Raw genomic sequence first — 16,823 nt, 5'->3', positions numbered from 1 at the left:
ATTGAGTGCACATTGGTGATGTGTAGGTGTAATTGAGTGCCTGTCACTTTAAGAGATAAGTGAGAGTAATTGACCTTGACTCACGGTTTTAGTCTAGTGAATAAAAGTTACACATAGCGCATAAAGATATGTGGATGCAATTAATTATGTTTTGTATGTCATTAGATAAAATAAATGTTAAAAAAATGTACAAGTCGAAGAAAATCTTTCTGGGATCATAGAAGAGATAAGTGTCTTGCAATGTTCATTAATGATTTTAGCGAGCACTATTGTCAAACGTGACCTGAGCTAGCGGGATAGTTAGCAAGGATCTCTCTTCAGATGTAAAAGTTTGCGATGGTTGCTTAGCCTATTTCTAAATTACACTGAACCCAAATAGTAGGCCTAAATGACAAAAAGCCCACACCCTAGGTAGGTTAGAAACACAAACTTGAGAGATACAAGTGAGCAAATCAACTTGATATTAGCCTATTATTATGTGTTACCATAGCATCACTTGAACTAGCAGCCATGTCTCACTGTTTATAGCACGACAGCTGCGCTTACGTGTGTGTGAGGAGAAAAGACGCACAACCACAGGTTAGGGGAGGAGGCGCTAGATGCCAATTGTGCACACGCATAATTACTTCAAAAAAACACGGTCATTCTCAAAAGTATCGATACTAATAAAATTAGGCATCGTGACATTTTTAATTTCAGGGTATTGCGATACTTTTGTAGTATTGGTGTACCGTGCAACACTATCCACCACACACACACAGATCCACCACCACCATACATACACACACACAATCATACCGACACAGACAGATACACCACACACACACACCTCCTGTTCTGGGGGTCCACATGGTCCAACAGCGCATCTTGCTGGGACACCCTAAAGTCGTCCAGCGGGGGCTGGTAGCGCGACTCGAAGGAGTTTTCCCGGCCCCGGTAGCCCAGCGCCTGGCCCGGCGACGAGGGCAGAGGGGACATGGAGGAGGCCGAGGACACCGAGCCGGACTCGCCCATACGCTCGCGCCCCACGTAGCTGGCCAGTCCCATGGTGGCGGCGCCCAGGAAGGGACTCATCTCCCCGTTCTCATGAGGCTACACCGCAGATAAAAGGGGGAGTCGTAAGGTACAAACCCTTAGGCACTCTACTCAGTCACATGTGAAGAGCAAAACCCTTACTACCTTACATTAATAAGTCATGTTATTTGATTGTGTATTTCAGATAATATCAATAAAATTGCAGTTGTGTTTGATTGAGATGTATGATTTATGATGAATGATTTATGAACATTTCATAAAATGGAGGATATAACATTTTGGAACCAAATTCTTCATACATTAATATACATACTGTATTATTTGTACATTTGTACTATATACATCTGTACATATAAACACATTAGCGCCACTGTACTGGAAACTTAAAATACTGGGAGGGGACAAATAATTTGTCTGTATGCATGTGGTGCCGTATAGAACACAGGGGGACCCTCACCCGTCCTCTGATAATCTCCATGTGGACAAGCAAAGTGGCCAGCTCCAGATCCTCATTATAGCTGTTCTTCAAAGGGACCGACCGGTAGCCTGTGCACAGAGGGAAGACAGACCTAGAGTTACGCCACTATTCACACACACACACACAAATGGAGGAAGAGGCATGACAGAGCCATGAACACCACACAACCCATATGGTACCTGTCTTGAGGCCATTGATTGGAAAGGTGGCCTGTGCAAGGAAATTCTGGTCACTGAACATGTCGATCTCGTACACGCCGAAGCGCAAAAAAGCAAACGCAGGGTTGCCGACCGTGAAGCGGAAGGATTTGCGCGGCCAGGTGGGGTTGAGGCCGTTGTCAGCTGATGGAACAAACCAGGAGAAATACAATGTTTTATTTAATTTCAATACATTGATTTAGGTGTTTTTTTTTATCAAAGATGACTAGGTTACTGTTAAATCAAACAGCATTCTGGGTAGTGGAGTCTGAGAGTTAAAGTTAGTCTCACCTTCTGAGTCAGTCTTCTGCTTGGCACTGTCATACTCAGCCCCACACACCTCAATCTCGATCAGTGGACACACGATGCCCCTGCCGTGCTTAGGTAGGTGACGTGCCCCCAACACCTATGCAGTGACGTGTGGAAATAGGATAGTTAAAGATATGAAATGGTCCCAGGTGAGATTATTGACCTCCATCACAAGAAATTACAGAAATCTAATCTAAATCTAATATTTACCTCAATGACCAGAGTGCTGGTCTCCATGCCCCTGAGAGAGTGGCGGTCAAACGGATCGAAGTTGTCGTCCCTCATGATGGTCGGCTGCAGGACATAACCGCTCCTGCCGTTGAGCATGAACAGGGCCTGGTTCATCTGCATGGGTTTATCTGGACGGACACACACAGACACACACACAGACACACACACAGACACACACACAGAAATCAGAAAAGTTCCTGAGCAAAGCAACTTAGTAGAAAAGTAGAGTGAAGCGAGTGGCACTCAACAGAGGATTCTATCTAAAGTGACAGTGAGGGACTCGCAGCATCAGATTCAAACCCCCGTATTCTAACAACCGTATCTCAGGCAGCATCACAACTGCTGCACCACTCCCCACAACTATACACCTGCTCTAAAGGTGGAACTGGGGAACCTTGCGGTGCTCACCTGCGGTCTGGAAGTTGAGGGCCACCAGCTGACTGCCGCACAGCCACATGGGTAAGGGGTCGTAGTTGGAGGAGTCCAGGCGCTGGCCCTTGGGGTAGATGCGCGACAGCTGCAGCCGGTTGTACTGCAAGAACTTCTTCCCCTTGATCCGGTTCACATACTTCTCCGCCTTGGTCTCTGGGAAGGACGACATGTCCCGGAAGCAAGCACGCTCCGTTCCAATCTCTACACACACACAAACACAGTCATTAGGAGGCTTAAGAGAATATTCTGAGTGAGTGAGTGAGTGAGTGAGTGAGTGAGTGAGTGAGTGAGTGGTGTATAATGACGTTCTGATGGCTGTGGAACGCAGAAAGGGTTCTCTTACTGTCTTCGTCAAAAGGAACCGGCCGGCAATAGATGACCAGGTCCGAAAGCTCCAGGGCGATCTTCTTCCTCCTCTCCATAATCTTCCCTTCTTCCAGCTGTGTGGCACACAACTTCATAAGCCTACGTTCATTTACTAGAATCATTCCCTCACCCCACACACATAGAAGCATCAAAAAGACCAATAAGAAACAAAATGTTCCATCCTTCCAGTTTTTATTAATAATTCTGTACTAAATTGCTAGCCTGCTGGTCTAAACCTAATACAATGCATGGCAGGAACCAGCTTATGCTAGCTTTAGAAGTGACACAAAACAAGATAACATAGCACTGAATATTTCAGTAAATAAATTCAGGCAGTCTGTTAGTCGACCATGCTTTGCTTTACTGGCCTTCGCCTCGGAGGTCATGGTGACCTCGCGGATCTTGATGACCCAGTCCTTGAGCTCCTCCTGAGTGCTGGCGGCAATGTCCAGGACGGGCGACCGCGGTGCGGCCGATGGCACCAGCGAAAAGACGAACTGCCGGCTGCCCTTGCCCTCTTGGCGGACCACTGTGCCCAAAAAGAGAGAGAGAGAGACAGACAGACAGAGGGTCAGAAAGGGCATCTACGTCAGCTTTGGGCAGTTGAAAGGTTGTATCAGCGATTTCAGGCTCAAAAAAGGCCCAAACATAAATGATCACATTCATCTAATCTTTCCTAACGATCCGCTAGCTGTCTGCCCCATAAGCAGGCCGTCAAAAACAACGTGTCTCTGTAGGCAGCCTAGGCTCCGAGATCTGTACACAAAAACAATTGCTACCAACAAGGGTTGGCAACCCACTCAAAGGCAAATTAAAGTGTTTCAACCAATAACCGACGAGATGCGCGTTTAGGAGAGTTTTAATTGCACGGGAGGGAGGGGGAGGGAGAAGCGAGCTAGCTCTCTGTTTTGTTTGAACATCAACAGAAGTGACGCATCCCCACTATCGCTGATACAACCTTTAAACCACATAAACACACGATCTCCCATAGGAGAGTTCAAGCTAGCCAAGCACACAATGGAGAACATTCAAATTGTGGCTTAAGAAACTGAAATGACACTTTTAGAGAAACGTAGCCAATTCGGAAACAGAACAATAGATGCTATGTGCATCCAGGAGGCGTCGTAGGGCATCAGGAAACAAGCTCATCCTTAAAATCAACTGCATCTGTGGGGCTGAGTGAATCTGATCCGTGAACATACAGACAGTGAAAACCCAGAGCCAGAAGTGGACGCTGCTCCCTATGCGGCCGAGCCCTTCAGCACAGATCAGATAAGCGTGTTCCTTAAGCACGTTTGCACGAGCGGCTCTCTACATCGGTGACGCCGGAGTGGACCTTAACGGAGAGGAGAGAGGGGCTGAGCATGCAGTAGAGCAGTGGTTCTCAAACTGTGGTACTGGTACCACTGGTGGTACGTGAACTCTCGCTAGTGGTACTCAGGGAGTCTCCAAGGTGTCTTTTCATAGACTTGACAACGCAAAACAGTACGTATGTACAATGTAAAATATGTAGTTGAATTGGCCTATGTAATGCCGGTCATAATGGTGGTACTTGGAGAACCAATTGTTTTCTTGGATGGTACTCATTGTGAAAAGTTTGAAAACCGCTGCAGTAGAGCATATGCACGGAGCAAGGCAGCGCACTGAGCCACCGGAGGGAGTCAATGATCTAATAGAGCAGCTCACAGAACAGAGAGATGAGAGTGTGTGATGCGAGTGTGTGTGTGTGTGTGGAGATGTAAGTGTGTGTGTGTGTGTGTGTGTGTGTGTGTGTGTGTGGAGATGTACGTGTGTGTGTGTGTGTGTGGAGATGTGTGTGTGTGTGTGTGGAGATGTACGTGTGTGTGTGTGTGTGTGTGTGGAGATGTGTGTGTGTGTGTGTGGAGATGTACGTGTGTGTGTGTGTGTGTGTGTGGAGATGTACGTGTGTGTGTGTGTGTGTGTGTGGAGATGTGTGTGTGTGTGTGTGGAGATGTGTGTGTGTGTGTGTGGAGATGTGTGTGTGTGTGTGTGGAGGTGTGTGTGTGTGTGTGTGTGTGTGTGTGGAGATGTGTGTGGAGATGTGTGTGTGTGTGTGTGTGTGTGTGTGTGTGGAGATGTGTGTGTGTGTGTGTGGAGGTGTGTGTGTGTGTGTGTGGAGGTGTGTGTGTGTGTGTGTGTGTGTGTGTGTGTGGAGATGTGTATGTGTGTGTGTGTGTGTGGAGATGTGTATGTGTGTGTGGAGATGTGTATGTGTGGAGATGTGTATGTGTGGAGATGTGTATGTGTGGAGATGTGTATGTGTGTGTGTAGATGTGTGTGTGTGGAGATGTGTGTGTGTGGAGATGTGTATGTGTGTGTGTGGAGATGTGTGTGTGTGGAGATGTGTGTGTGTGGAGATGTGTATGTGTGTGTGTGGAGATGTGTGTGTGTGTGTGTGTGTGTGTGTGTGTGTGTGTGTGTGTAGATGTGTGTGTGGATGTGTGTGTGTGTGTCTGTGTTTGAGAATGTGTGTGAGTGGGTTTGTGTATCTGTGCGTGTGAACGTGTACGCGTCTCTTGAGTGTTTTTGAGAATGTGTGTGTGTGTGTGTGTGTGTGTGTGTGTGTGTGTGTGTGGTGTGTGTGTGTGTGTGGTGTGTGTGTGTGTGTGGTGTGTGTGTGTGTGTGGTGTGTGTGTGTGTGTGTGGTGTGTGTGTGTGGTGTGTGTGGTCAGAGTGGCAGATAAAGAGTGTTGGAGATGTCAGATGAAGAGCCTCTGAGTAGAGGAGAAACAGATGAAAAGGAAGAGATACAGATACAGACACGAGAGACAGACAGACACGAGAGACAGACAGACACGAGAGACAGACAGACACGAGAGACAGACAGACACGAGAGACAGAAGAAAAGGAAGAAAGACAGAGATACGAGAGAGCAGATGGTACGATGACTGCAGGGAGCGGATGCACTGGGGACCCTAACTCTCTCTGTAGAAAGGTGCACGCAGGCGTGTGTCTGTGTGTGTGTGTGTGTGTGTGTGTCTGTGTGTGTGTGTGTGTGTGTGTGTGTGTGTGTGTGTCTACTGCAGGATGACATCAGAAAAATGTGCAGTGGTCTTAGTTTTTTCCAGAGCTGTGTGTGTGTGTGTGTGTGTGTGTGTGTGTGTGTGTGTGTGTGTGTGTGTGTGTGTGTGTGTGTGTGTGTGTGTGTATAGAGGGCTGTGAATGAGTTGCAAGTCCAGTGACTTACCTATCTGACAGGAAGACACTTCCACACTTCCTCTCAAGAGATCTCCCAGAGGGCTGTTCTCAGTCAGCTGCTGTGTGTGTGAGAGAGAGACAAGGAAGGAGGGAGGAGGGAACAGCACAGAGCGAGGTCACTACAGCATCTACACACACACACACACACACTATACAGTAATTCACACACACACTTTGTCCCAAAGACAGACAAAGACATACAGCAACATACATAAACATACACTTTCACACACACAAAAAAAACTGATACCAATACACGCACACACACGCCAACGCCTTTCTGCCCAGCAGGACAGCAGCACTGAGACCACAGCTGAGGCCATTGTTAGAAGTGTGAAAAGTTATGTGCACACGAGACCCAGCTCATTGACACTACGTGCAGGAATAACCCACACTGTAAACACTCTGAAACAGAACACAACACTTCTATTGTTTCTTTACACACACACACACGAACACACAAACACACGAACACAGTCCAAAATAAAATACTGTGTACTGAGTGTGGGTCTGTGTTCAGATTGGGTTAGAGTAAAAGTGTGTGTGTGCGCGTGTGTGTGTGTGTGTGTGTGTGTGTGTGTGTGTGTGTGTGTGCGCGTCTCTTACTGTTCGGTCAGGCTCCACAGCAGTAGGGCTTATCTCCTCCACATAGTTGGCCGGGAACCAAAGCTGCTTCTTGCCTCCAAAGTCACCTTTCCACCTGAGAAGTGAAGATGAGGAGGAGGAGGAGGAAGAAGACCCAGTTAACAACAGTGTCTCTGGAGACAGAGCAAGCAAGTCAGAAAAAAAGAAAAACAAAAAGAAAGAAGAGAAAAAAAAAAAAGAGACCACCCACATGCAGACCCAGACCAACACTTATCCACAATCCTTAGGCCAGTCTCGCCACCATACACACACACACACACACACACAGCTTGCAGGTAAACTGTGCCGTGAGTACATTGGTGTGTAGAACACAGATATTCATGTAAACTAATCAAGCGCTCTGGCACTGGAATGACCCAGAGTGATGAAGTGGACAGTGGATTGCAAATAGAGCGTAAAGCATTGAGAGCATTGAGCGCGCGTACTGTACGTTTAACACATACAAAACAAGTCAGCTGAATAGAGCAGGAGTTTGTAGGAGTTTCTGTAGACATTGTGTTACTGCTTTATTGAGACTGGCAGCAGACACTGATATTCTGAGAGCCTGAATGGGCTCTGGTGTTCAGTGTGTGTGTGTGTTCGTTCCTCACCATCCACCCTCCTGCTTGTCCACGTTGGAGATGACTGCGTTCTTACTGAAGGAGAGCTCGTCGTCTCTCTGGGCCTTATACTCATACATGGCTTTCACTGTGCACTGTAGGGGAGGGAGGGAGAGGGAGAGGGAGAGAGAGAGAAAGAAAGAAAGAAAAAGAAAGAGAGGGAAAGAAACGGAAAGATACTCAAAATTTCACTTTCAAGCCCACCACAGGAAGCACTCCACCAACACAACACAAACACGGCGGCAGTCTCAGGTGTGTGGGAACAGTGTGTACCTTAAACGTAGGCATCTGGTTGGCCTCCACATAAAACCCTGGGTTCCGGCCCTCATAAAGAGACCCATAGTCAGGCTCCTAGAACAAGATGGAGAACAAAACATCACGATGAATGACAAATTAAACTACATCTATATTTATTAAGTGCATTTAACCCAAGCACATGAATGCCCATTTAGGGTTAGCAAGTTACAGAAGGATGAAATGACCGTTAAAAACTACATTATACCATTTACAGAGCCAATACAGTGTACACACAGCACTGACCCCGTAAATGGCATAAACATGTTTGCACACACAGTAAATGGTCTGTTAGAGGCAATTAAGAAGGCATTTGCTGAATTCACTCGATTATAATGGAGGACTGCCACTTAAGGTGCTGTGTCATCCACCGTGTGCCCCGAGTCAGTGTGGGGCACTCACAGCGGTGCCGATCTTCTCCAGCGTCTCCTCGTTGATGGGGTAGCGCAGCTTCATCTTGCGGTAGAGCGGGTGCTTCTCGTAGTAGCTGATCAGGTCCACCAGGCTGTCGAACTCCGACGTGCCCAGCACCACCGTCTGGCCCTCCTGCTGCACCCGACAGTGCTTGATCTTCCCCTCCGCTCTGGAGGACGGAGTGAACAGACAATGAGAAGGAGAAAGAGAAGAGAGGAGAGAGAAGAGACAAAAAAAATGGTGGGTGAGGAGTAGAAAAATAAAACCAGGTTAAAAATAAATAAATAAATAAATAAATAAATAAATAAATAAATAAATACATTGGCTAACCCAATTACTTTTTCATGACACTGAATTCACCTCGTCCCGGACTTGGAGACGATTGATGACAGTGATTTGACTCTTTCTAAAGCAGCACTAGGGAGTTTTGGTCTAGAACTAGAGAGAGATAACTACCTAAAATGCATACAAAAAACTTGAAAACACCAACTATAGCACAGGTAGCAATGACAAAAGCTTGCTAGCATGCTGCTAACTATCTGATGTCTCTCGGCGACTTAATTGCTGTGAAAGTTTTCCTTACGTTCTCACAGTGGTCCTGTGTGGCTAGTGGGAGGGACAGGTGTAACACATTTGAGTGTGAAGAAACAAACGAGAGCAAAGAAACACAGACAGGTGAGTGGCCAGCCCTGGAGCGGGCACTGGCCACAGGTGTTGGGTCAGGTGCCTACCGGAAGGAGATGGCGAAGGAGTTGAACTCGGTCCTCTTCCTGACTAGGAAGGCACCGTCCCGTGGGACCCGCATCAACATGTTCTCAGCCTGACTTCGAGACAGGTTGGCATGGTACCACCTGCAACCCAAACACATCCACCAGGTAAGTTTACAGCATCAGACAGGGAGTTCAAATTAGAAAGTGTGTGTGTGTGTGTGTGTGTGTGTGTGTGTGAGAGAGAGAGAGAGAAACAAGGGGGGGCGGGGAGTGTGTGGCAGAATGTGTGACAGATAAAGGTGTGAAAGAGTGTGTGAAGGTGAAAAGTGAGTGAGAGGGCGTGAGAGAGAGAGAGAGAGAGAGAGAGAGAGAGAGAGAGAGAGAGAGAGAGAGAGAGAGAGAGAGAGAGAGAGAGAGAGAGAGAGAGAGAGAGAGAGAGAGAGAGAGAGAGAAATACAAGGAGGCAAAAAGCGAGAGAGAGAGACTAGTGTGATAGAGAGAAAGTGGTTGAAAAATCCACAGAGAGACCAAAAGACAAGAGAGAAACAAAACCAGACAAGGGGGCAGCCAGAGGTCAGAACCCCTGTGGGCAGGGAGCGGAGCGGGCGCAGCACACTCACTCTTTGCTCTCGTGCGCGTTGGTCTGGGGCACGGGCTCCGTCAGCTTCATCTCAAACTCGTTGCAGCGCAGCGCCACCGTCTGGTAGTGGGTGATGAGGGCAAACAGCGTGTCGAACACCAGGTTGTCCGTTAGGTAGAACTTGGGGCTGCCCGCCTCCTGGCGTGAGTGGATCCGACAGTGCTGGACCCGACCGGACCGCCTAGTGGTGAAAAACATAGCTGGTTCAAGCTTTCTGTGCTTTAGCTATAGTGCACATAAACATGAAAGTGAACATGAAATAACAGTCATTTTAGCTCACATAAAACTTTTATATATTCATATGTTTATATGTTTGTTTGTTTATTTATTTATTTATTTATTTATTTATTTATTTATTTATTTATTTATTTATATTTAGCAAAAAGTGTGGCAAAAGTTTGCACTTCTTAAGTGAAGACGAGGTCAATTTATGTATTAAAACCAGAAAGTTTGGAATTTATCGATGGGTGAAAGTATCATAATGCTCCAAGACGCAGGTTTTGCTCACACTGCGGACAGACGAAGAATAGGTGAAAACCCCTAAATCAAAGCAGCCTATTAAAAGCCTAAAATGCAAAACAATAACAGCTCTAATCTGGCCAAATTCAGTTATTTTGCGGTCATGAATGAAATTCAGGGACAGAGACCGTTGAGACGTCATGACGCCAACACTAGGTACTTTTACTGCACGTCGCTGCTTTATTTAGTATATGCGGATTAACATGTAAACCGGAATATTCCGTTTCTGCTTCACATGGAAACCTCTTGTTCTGAATAATGCCATAACCAGAACATGGTCCTTATTCAGAATATGGTGTGCATGGAAACAGTCATTGACTGAGCCACCCATTACATCAGAAAGATGCCTCCATCTCTGTGTCGCTCGGTCAGATTAAAATACATATTTTCTGGGCAAATTAAAGTCAGCAAGTCATTTAGAAAATTATGAAACAAGCAAGGTAATAACTTCCCAAATAAAAAACCTAAAGATTCACCAATAAGAGAAAGCGTGTCAGTGGCAAAACTGTCCTGAGTGTCCTAGAGCACACCCACACCCACACACGTTCCACATGAGCCTAAAAATAAATGGCCTGTGCCATCTCTGAGTATGGGTCAGCTCTGTGGAGTTTACTTTGCACTGTGGGGGGAAGAAAAGCGGCTCTGTCCGCTCCGCAGTTCCTCAGCATGGCAGTGGCCTCATACTCGCCACCCCCAACCCCACCCCAGTCCACTTCCCCCCCAGCCAGCCAGGCTTTCCCTGGGTCCACCGGAGCCAGCAGTGAGCCCTTACGGCTATGTGTGGTTCTCAGTGGTCCTCTGAGCCTGGCTGGGCCCGCTCAGGATGTGCCCCAGCTTCTTCCTCGCATCGCTCACAAAGGGAGAGCACTCGGTCTGCCAAAACACTCGATTTAGGCTCAGAGAGTGGTTGGGTTTCATTGCTCACAGAGAGGACAGACACACACGGCTAATGTTCTCCTCTTTGGGTTCTCAGAGAGCACTTTGCCTCTCGGCCATTTGGCATCTCCAGTTAATTTTTGCATAACTGTTTGCTTGTTTTGTGTGTGTGTGTGTGTGTGTGTGTGTGTGTGTGTGTGTGTGTGTGTGTGTGTGTGTTCTGCCGACTCTTTCCAGGGTTCATCTCATGGGTCTGCTTTTCACTGCCTTAAGCTAGAGAGGGTATTTTAGGACTGGAGTTCAGTGCATGGAGAACTTTAGTACTTGGTTTTGTGTGGCTCAAGTCAGTGAACAAAAGCCAAAAGCCTAATTCTACCTAGCCTGTGTTAGCATTTCTGTTTTAAAAGTAACAAACGTTTTGGCAAAGTTCTGCATGCAGGGCTTCATTAGCTTGTGCCAGTTTGCAGTATTCCTGAATATTAGTGATCCCCAGACCTCTTCTCTTTTAAGTGTAACGGCCTGCAATATGCAGTCACACATTTAGCACTTAACTGTCCAGGTATATTTCCACTGAGAAATTCTCTTTTTAAGAAAGGCTACTTTGTAGGGTATTTTTTATTTAAATGCTTTCACACATACACACACACACGATTAGCACAACATATGCTAGGCCAGCTGCTGCAGATGGCTGACTGGCAGGAGTGAATACCGTGACTCCAGCCCTCGATCAATACCATACCAAACATGCCACTGCCGCCATCGACTTCTCTGGCACAGGGCAGGCCCCTCAACAAAAACAGCCCAGTCAGGACCTCAGGCTCACAACCACCAGCGGGCAATCCCCTAGTAGAAGAGCATCATGGGTAATGAGGTAACATCCCCTCAGCAGCAGTGAATGCCGAGTGTGTGATGGCGCAGCCTACTTTAAAAGAGGCAAGGCTCCACACTGAACTCAAAGCAATCACGTCTAGTATAAGGGGTGAGCTTGCATGTGAGGACACCTAAAACACTTGGCTGTTCTAGCACACTGTGTTGATCTAAATCGAGTGTTTAGCTCACTGTGTTGTCTGACCGCACAGCACTGCACCAAAGTCAAACCCACAACTTTTGACTATTAAGGAGGACACCCATCATTGAGGCTACCCAATGGCTGATATCTTCTGCAACTAGCTTGTCTGTTAAGGTGTTGGGCAGTGCGGCTAACTTGTTGCATAGCTCTGCACAGTCATAAACACCACAGGTTTGTGACCTTATAGGTTCAAGCCCAGGAGGGGCGATAGCTGTTTCCAGTCACTACATTTACTTTTTGCAAAATGCAGTAACTGAACGAAAAATGGCCATTTCTTAAAAAAAAAAAAAAATAATAAAAAACACTTCTCCCGTCGAAGAAAGAACCATTTCCTCAAAAGTTGTGTTCTACAACATCAAACACAACCACACACTAGCAGCACAAGCAGGTGTTACTACCAACACTACTACATACACTAATGTAGCAACATTAAAAATAACTAAGAAAATGCACTGAGATGGTATTCTAGGTCAGAAGGACAGAGAAGCTAATTTATTTGGCCTGAGTAATTCACAAAGCGTTTTTAGTGTTAAAAGTGGCACCTAAGTCTGGGACAGCTTAAAAGTAGTCAAGAGGACTCAGTAAGACCCATCACAGACAATCTTAAAGCAACTGTTTGAATCTGCATGTGCATTTCAAAACATTGCGACGTGGAATGATGCACTTACAGGAGATCTCAATCGCGAGGGGATGATTGTGCATTGTGAGGGATGCTATGATGCCTCCAACAGCCTATACCATTCATTGTCAAGATATTAACTGAATGCATTTCATTGTAAATCAAATTAAATTGTTTCATATCTAATCAAACACGTCTTCATACAGATTCTTTAAAAAAAAAAAAAAAAAAATAAAATCAAAGATACTGCATCAATCCATAGTGCACCCCTTTCCTTACTATTAGCTTTGTAGCCTGCTGTCTTTATTTACTTATTTATTTGTTTATCTATCGCTTGTCTATCACGGCACTCATGTAGCGCATGCCTTCTCACCAGCACACACCGGTCACTCATCAGCGGGTAACTGTGGTTTGTTTGTTTGTTCGTTCATTTCATTTAATGGCCAGAGCATTGTGTGTTCGAGAAGCTTAAATGTTTTTTTTTTTTTTAAATCTATGCTAGTAAGATATTCTAAAACTTTCAAAGGTGGGGACCTTACTAAAAACATCAGCTATGGAACTTTGGTCAGTCACCGTGGTCACTGCAAGCAAGCTCATGCATGAGAAATGACGTCAACCATAGTAACAGAGCTCTTATCTTGGGGAGTTATCATATTACCTTACTAAAAAGATGATAAAAGCAGCTTGGTGAATAGGTTTTAAGAGAAAACTCTTAGTTTTAATTTTAGTTTGATTTAGAACTAATCTTAAAATAAGATATGCTTTGTCGTAAATAAAAATGCTTTGTAGATACTGGACCCTGGTAGACTTCTTTATCAAACCATTGACTCACCTTCTCACACAAAAACCACATAAGTTTAAAGATTAAAACTGACAAGGTTTGCAATCATTACATTAAGAAAAAGGGAAAAAACATCCCCCATCAGGTGACGTAAATTCTGAAAGGTAATATCCCACTGAACGCCTCTGAGAAGTTCTTTTTATACATGGGTGGGTAGGTGGGTGATGGGTTTCAGTACCAGAAGGACAGGGTGTAGTCTCCCACGAAGGTCTCGCTCTCGCGCACCAGGAAGGAGCCGTCGGGCGCTCCAGTCTCTACGCAGTATTCTGAGAGCAGCCGCTCGGCGATCTGCCGACCGTCACGCCCTGCGCCCAGCTTCCCATGGAACCACTTCTCCGTCACGTGCTGGTCCATGCCGTTACAGACCTGTGAGAGGGAGAGAGAGAGAGAGAGGGAGGGAGAGAGAGAGAGAGAGAGAGAGAGAGAGAGAGAGGAGAGAGAGAGAGAGAGAGAGAGAGAGAGAGAGAGAGAGAGAGAGAGAGAGAGAGAGAGAGAGGAGAGAGAGAGAGAGAGAGAGAGGAGAGAGAGAGAGAGAGAGAGAGAGAGAGAGAGGAGAGAGAGAGAGAGAGAGAGAGAGAGAGAGAGAGAGAGAGAGAGAGTGTTAGAGTATGCACACACTTGCACACAACAGATTACACAAAAAACTGCCCACATTCAAATCATACAGAACTATTTTATTAAATCTGTCTCCGTTGTTCTTTTACAACACTAATAAAGACATAAAAGAGAAAGAGCGAGAGAGAGAGAAAGAGAAAAAGAGCATGTGATGTGTGCATATGCAGGCAGGAAACATACAGACTGACACCTGTAACCGCTCATGATGGTTCACCACATAGTAGCTTTACAAGTATTTGCCTGATGATGTTAAGGTGTAGAATGTGTACCTTCCCTCAGCAATGGGTTACCCTGTGTGTACCATTGTCCTTATCGAAAGAGTTGTGTTTGTTTTAATAACAAGGTTAACACAGTGCTGTCATTAAATGACTCAGAGTCCTGTAAAAGTCTCAGTTCATCAGAGGCATCTACAGGTCTATGAAATGAACCCGATACGGGCCTAAAGGCCTTTTCTGTGCTAACTGAGAGACAAGATGTGTGTTAGTCATAAGACAAGTGTATGACTAACACACCATAATAGAGGAAAGACAAAAAATTAGAGAGCAGAAACATGAACATCTACACATTGTTCTTATTTCATTATTTATACACACAATGAAACAAGAACAGACAGACAGACACAAACACAAAACACAGACACCATGAAAGATGAAAACTAGAACAACCCGCAGACCATCTAACCTCACCAACATCCTGCTGAAAGACGAGGGGCAAAAAAAAAATAATTATATAAAAGAAAAAAAACACTTCACCTCTCTGTGCTCCTCCTCATCATCGTTGCCCTGGTTACTCGTTGTCTCTTCCGAGTAGTAAATCTTGCTACTGGTCAGAACGAAGAAGTGAGGGGTACCACTCCTGAGGACAGAGACAAGCAGGCAGAGGTCAAAGCAAGGTCTAACTCTGAACACTTTTAGAGAACACATCACTAGAGAAGAGAGGACACTGACCTTAGCTGATAGGACTGATATCTTAGAACAATGTACAGGGTTGGACAAGTTGTAATGATTGACTCCAGAGAAGATATGGAGTTTCATATATAATATATAAATATATGCCATAGTAAAGTCTACGGAATACATATACAGTATATCCATATAGGTACATTATGGTATCTTAACTGCTCTAGATATATGCTATTGGTTTACACGAAGAAACAGACTTAAATGTTTTTAATTCTCTAATGACAAATAATTAAAACAATGTATTCACATCAGATATGGAACAGAGAAAATGCACTAGTTTGTTACGACTGAATTTTTTTTTTTTAAACGCAATTGCGTAAAACATGTTTGAAACAATGATAAGCAAGGATGCTTTTACAACTCCCATATCTTATTCCCCTTACCAATCAACAACATACAAAGTGAGTACAAAAGAATAATTGAAAATGTGAGTAATATACACGGACACAGTACTAAAACAGAGGGAAAAAACAAACTGTGTTTTGACCAATACTTAAAGCTTTTGCACAGCCCTGTGTGTGGGTATCAGGGACAATGACGAGGCAGAGCAGAGTTTTCTTTTGGTTTACAGCTCCACATAAGGACACCAAAAAACAGAGCACTCACGTGGTTGATTGGATCCTCGAGATACAAGATGCCGTTCTTGATGGAATTACTGATGTCATTCTCAGAGTAGGGCGTTGAGGTGGACACTTCTTCATAGGAACTGCCCTCGGCTAGTTTCTTATGCTATAGAGAAGAATGAAAAGAAGACCTTAAGTACAACTCCTAACACACAATAACTTCACAGTTTCAAGTGGTTAAGTCAAATGAATACAAATATCACCCTTATGACCTGTGACACCTGCTTTTGGCACTAATAAACAACCTCTACAGGCTATTAAATGTGTATATTCATGTATTCCCATGTAATCATATTTTTTTTTCTAAAACAAAATGTCAAATTATTGGCTTGATGGATGAGTGTTATTAATTTGCTATTGGGTCGTGACAGAGTTGGTATATTCAAATTTGGGTCACAAGGGAAAAAAAGGTTGAGAACCACTGCTCTACATAATACCGGTTTTCCACATAAGTGTTTATGAGACATACAAATAAGAAACTTTAATGTGTCCATCAGCAGCTTTGTATTTAGCGTACAGGTAAATCTGAGCCAAATATCAATCCACATGCCTATATCAATAGTTAGAGATACCATCATGTCCCAGTCCCACAGTCTTTTTAAAAAGGTCATGACCTTGAAAAACAAGTGATCTCATCCAAAGTGAATGAGAGGAACACCAAGTATGGGAGGGGCCTTCTTGGGGTCTCACCTTAATGAGAATCTTCCTCTTGAGCTGATTGGGTGAGGGGAGACCGTCAGCTGAGATGTCCACCGCCTTGGTCAGCAACATCTCTCCAAACACCTTCTTGAAGAAGGTGGGCCATGTTCCTCTGTTGGACGATACTGCAGTGGTCTTCGATGGGAGAGGATGATTGGATACCTATGGGAGAAGTTGTTCAAAAAGAGCCAATGGGAATGTGCTTTGTTATTTTCTCCATCCCCAATAATCCTTTCTGTGAGCTACTGTGACATTTGACCGTCTTCTGTCTGTTCTGTGTGTGCAATTAAAAGAAAAGTCTCTGGTGTTTGTATGTTGGCGATGTATTAGATTGGCCGTTAAAGGGATATTCCACCATTTGAGGAAATACACTAGTTTTCCACTTCCCCTGGAGTTAAACAACTGAGTTTTACCTAAAAGTGCTACTGTCA

At 45.0% G+C, this 16,823-nt stretch overlaps 1 protein-coding gene across 1 annotated transcript in view; it reads right to left on the bottom strand.

The window, feature by feature from the left end:
• Positions 1-16,823, bottom strand: part of plcg1 (phospholipase C, gamma 1) — a 41,828-nt gene that overhangs the window by 4,292 nt on the left and 20,713 nt on the right. The window contains 22 exon segments of the mRNA XM_042097786.1: positions 830-1,092; positions 1,493-1,581; positions 1,693-1,854; positions 2,002-2,116; positions 2,230-2,378; positions 2,659-2,883; positions 3,026-3,122; positions 3,417-3,577; positions 6,257-6,326; positions 6,874-6,967; positions 7,503-7,606; positions 7,785-7,862; positions 8,208-8,388; positions 8,951-9,070; positions 9,550-9,750; positions 13,672-13,859; positions 14,861-14,953; positions 14,955-14,963; positions 15,677-15,799; positions 16,384-16,491; positions 16,493-16,534; positions 16,536-16,554. Of these exon segments, the coding sequence (XP_041953720.1) occupies positions 830-1,092; positions 1,493-1,581; positions 1,693-1,854; positions 2,002-2,116; positions 2,230-2,378; positions 2,659-2,883; positions 3,026-3,122; positions 3,417-3,577; positions 6,257-6,326; positions 6,874-6,967; positions 7,503-7,606; positions 7,785-7,862; positions 8,208-8,388; positions 8,951-9,070; positions 9,550-9,750; positions 13,672-13,859; positions 14,861-14,953; positions 14,955-14,963; positions 15,677-15,799; positions 16,384-16,491; positions 16,493-16,534; positions 16,536-16,554 (2,691 nt within the window).

The sequence above is a fragment of the Alosa sapidissima genome, chromosome 7 (genome assembly GCF_018492685.1).
Source record: "Alosa sapidissima isolate fAloSap1 chromosome 7, fAloSap1.pri, whole genome shotgun sequence".
NCBI classification, from domain to species: domain Eukaryota; kingdom Metazoa; phylum Chordata; class Actinopteri; order Clupeiformes; family Clupeidae; genus Alosa; species Alosa sapidissima.
This window is presented reverse-complemented; position numbering and strand designations above follow the sequence as displayed.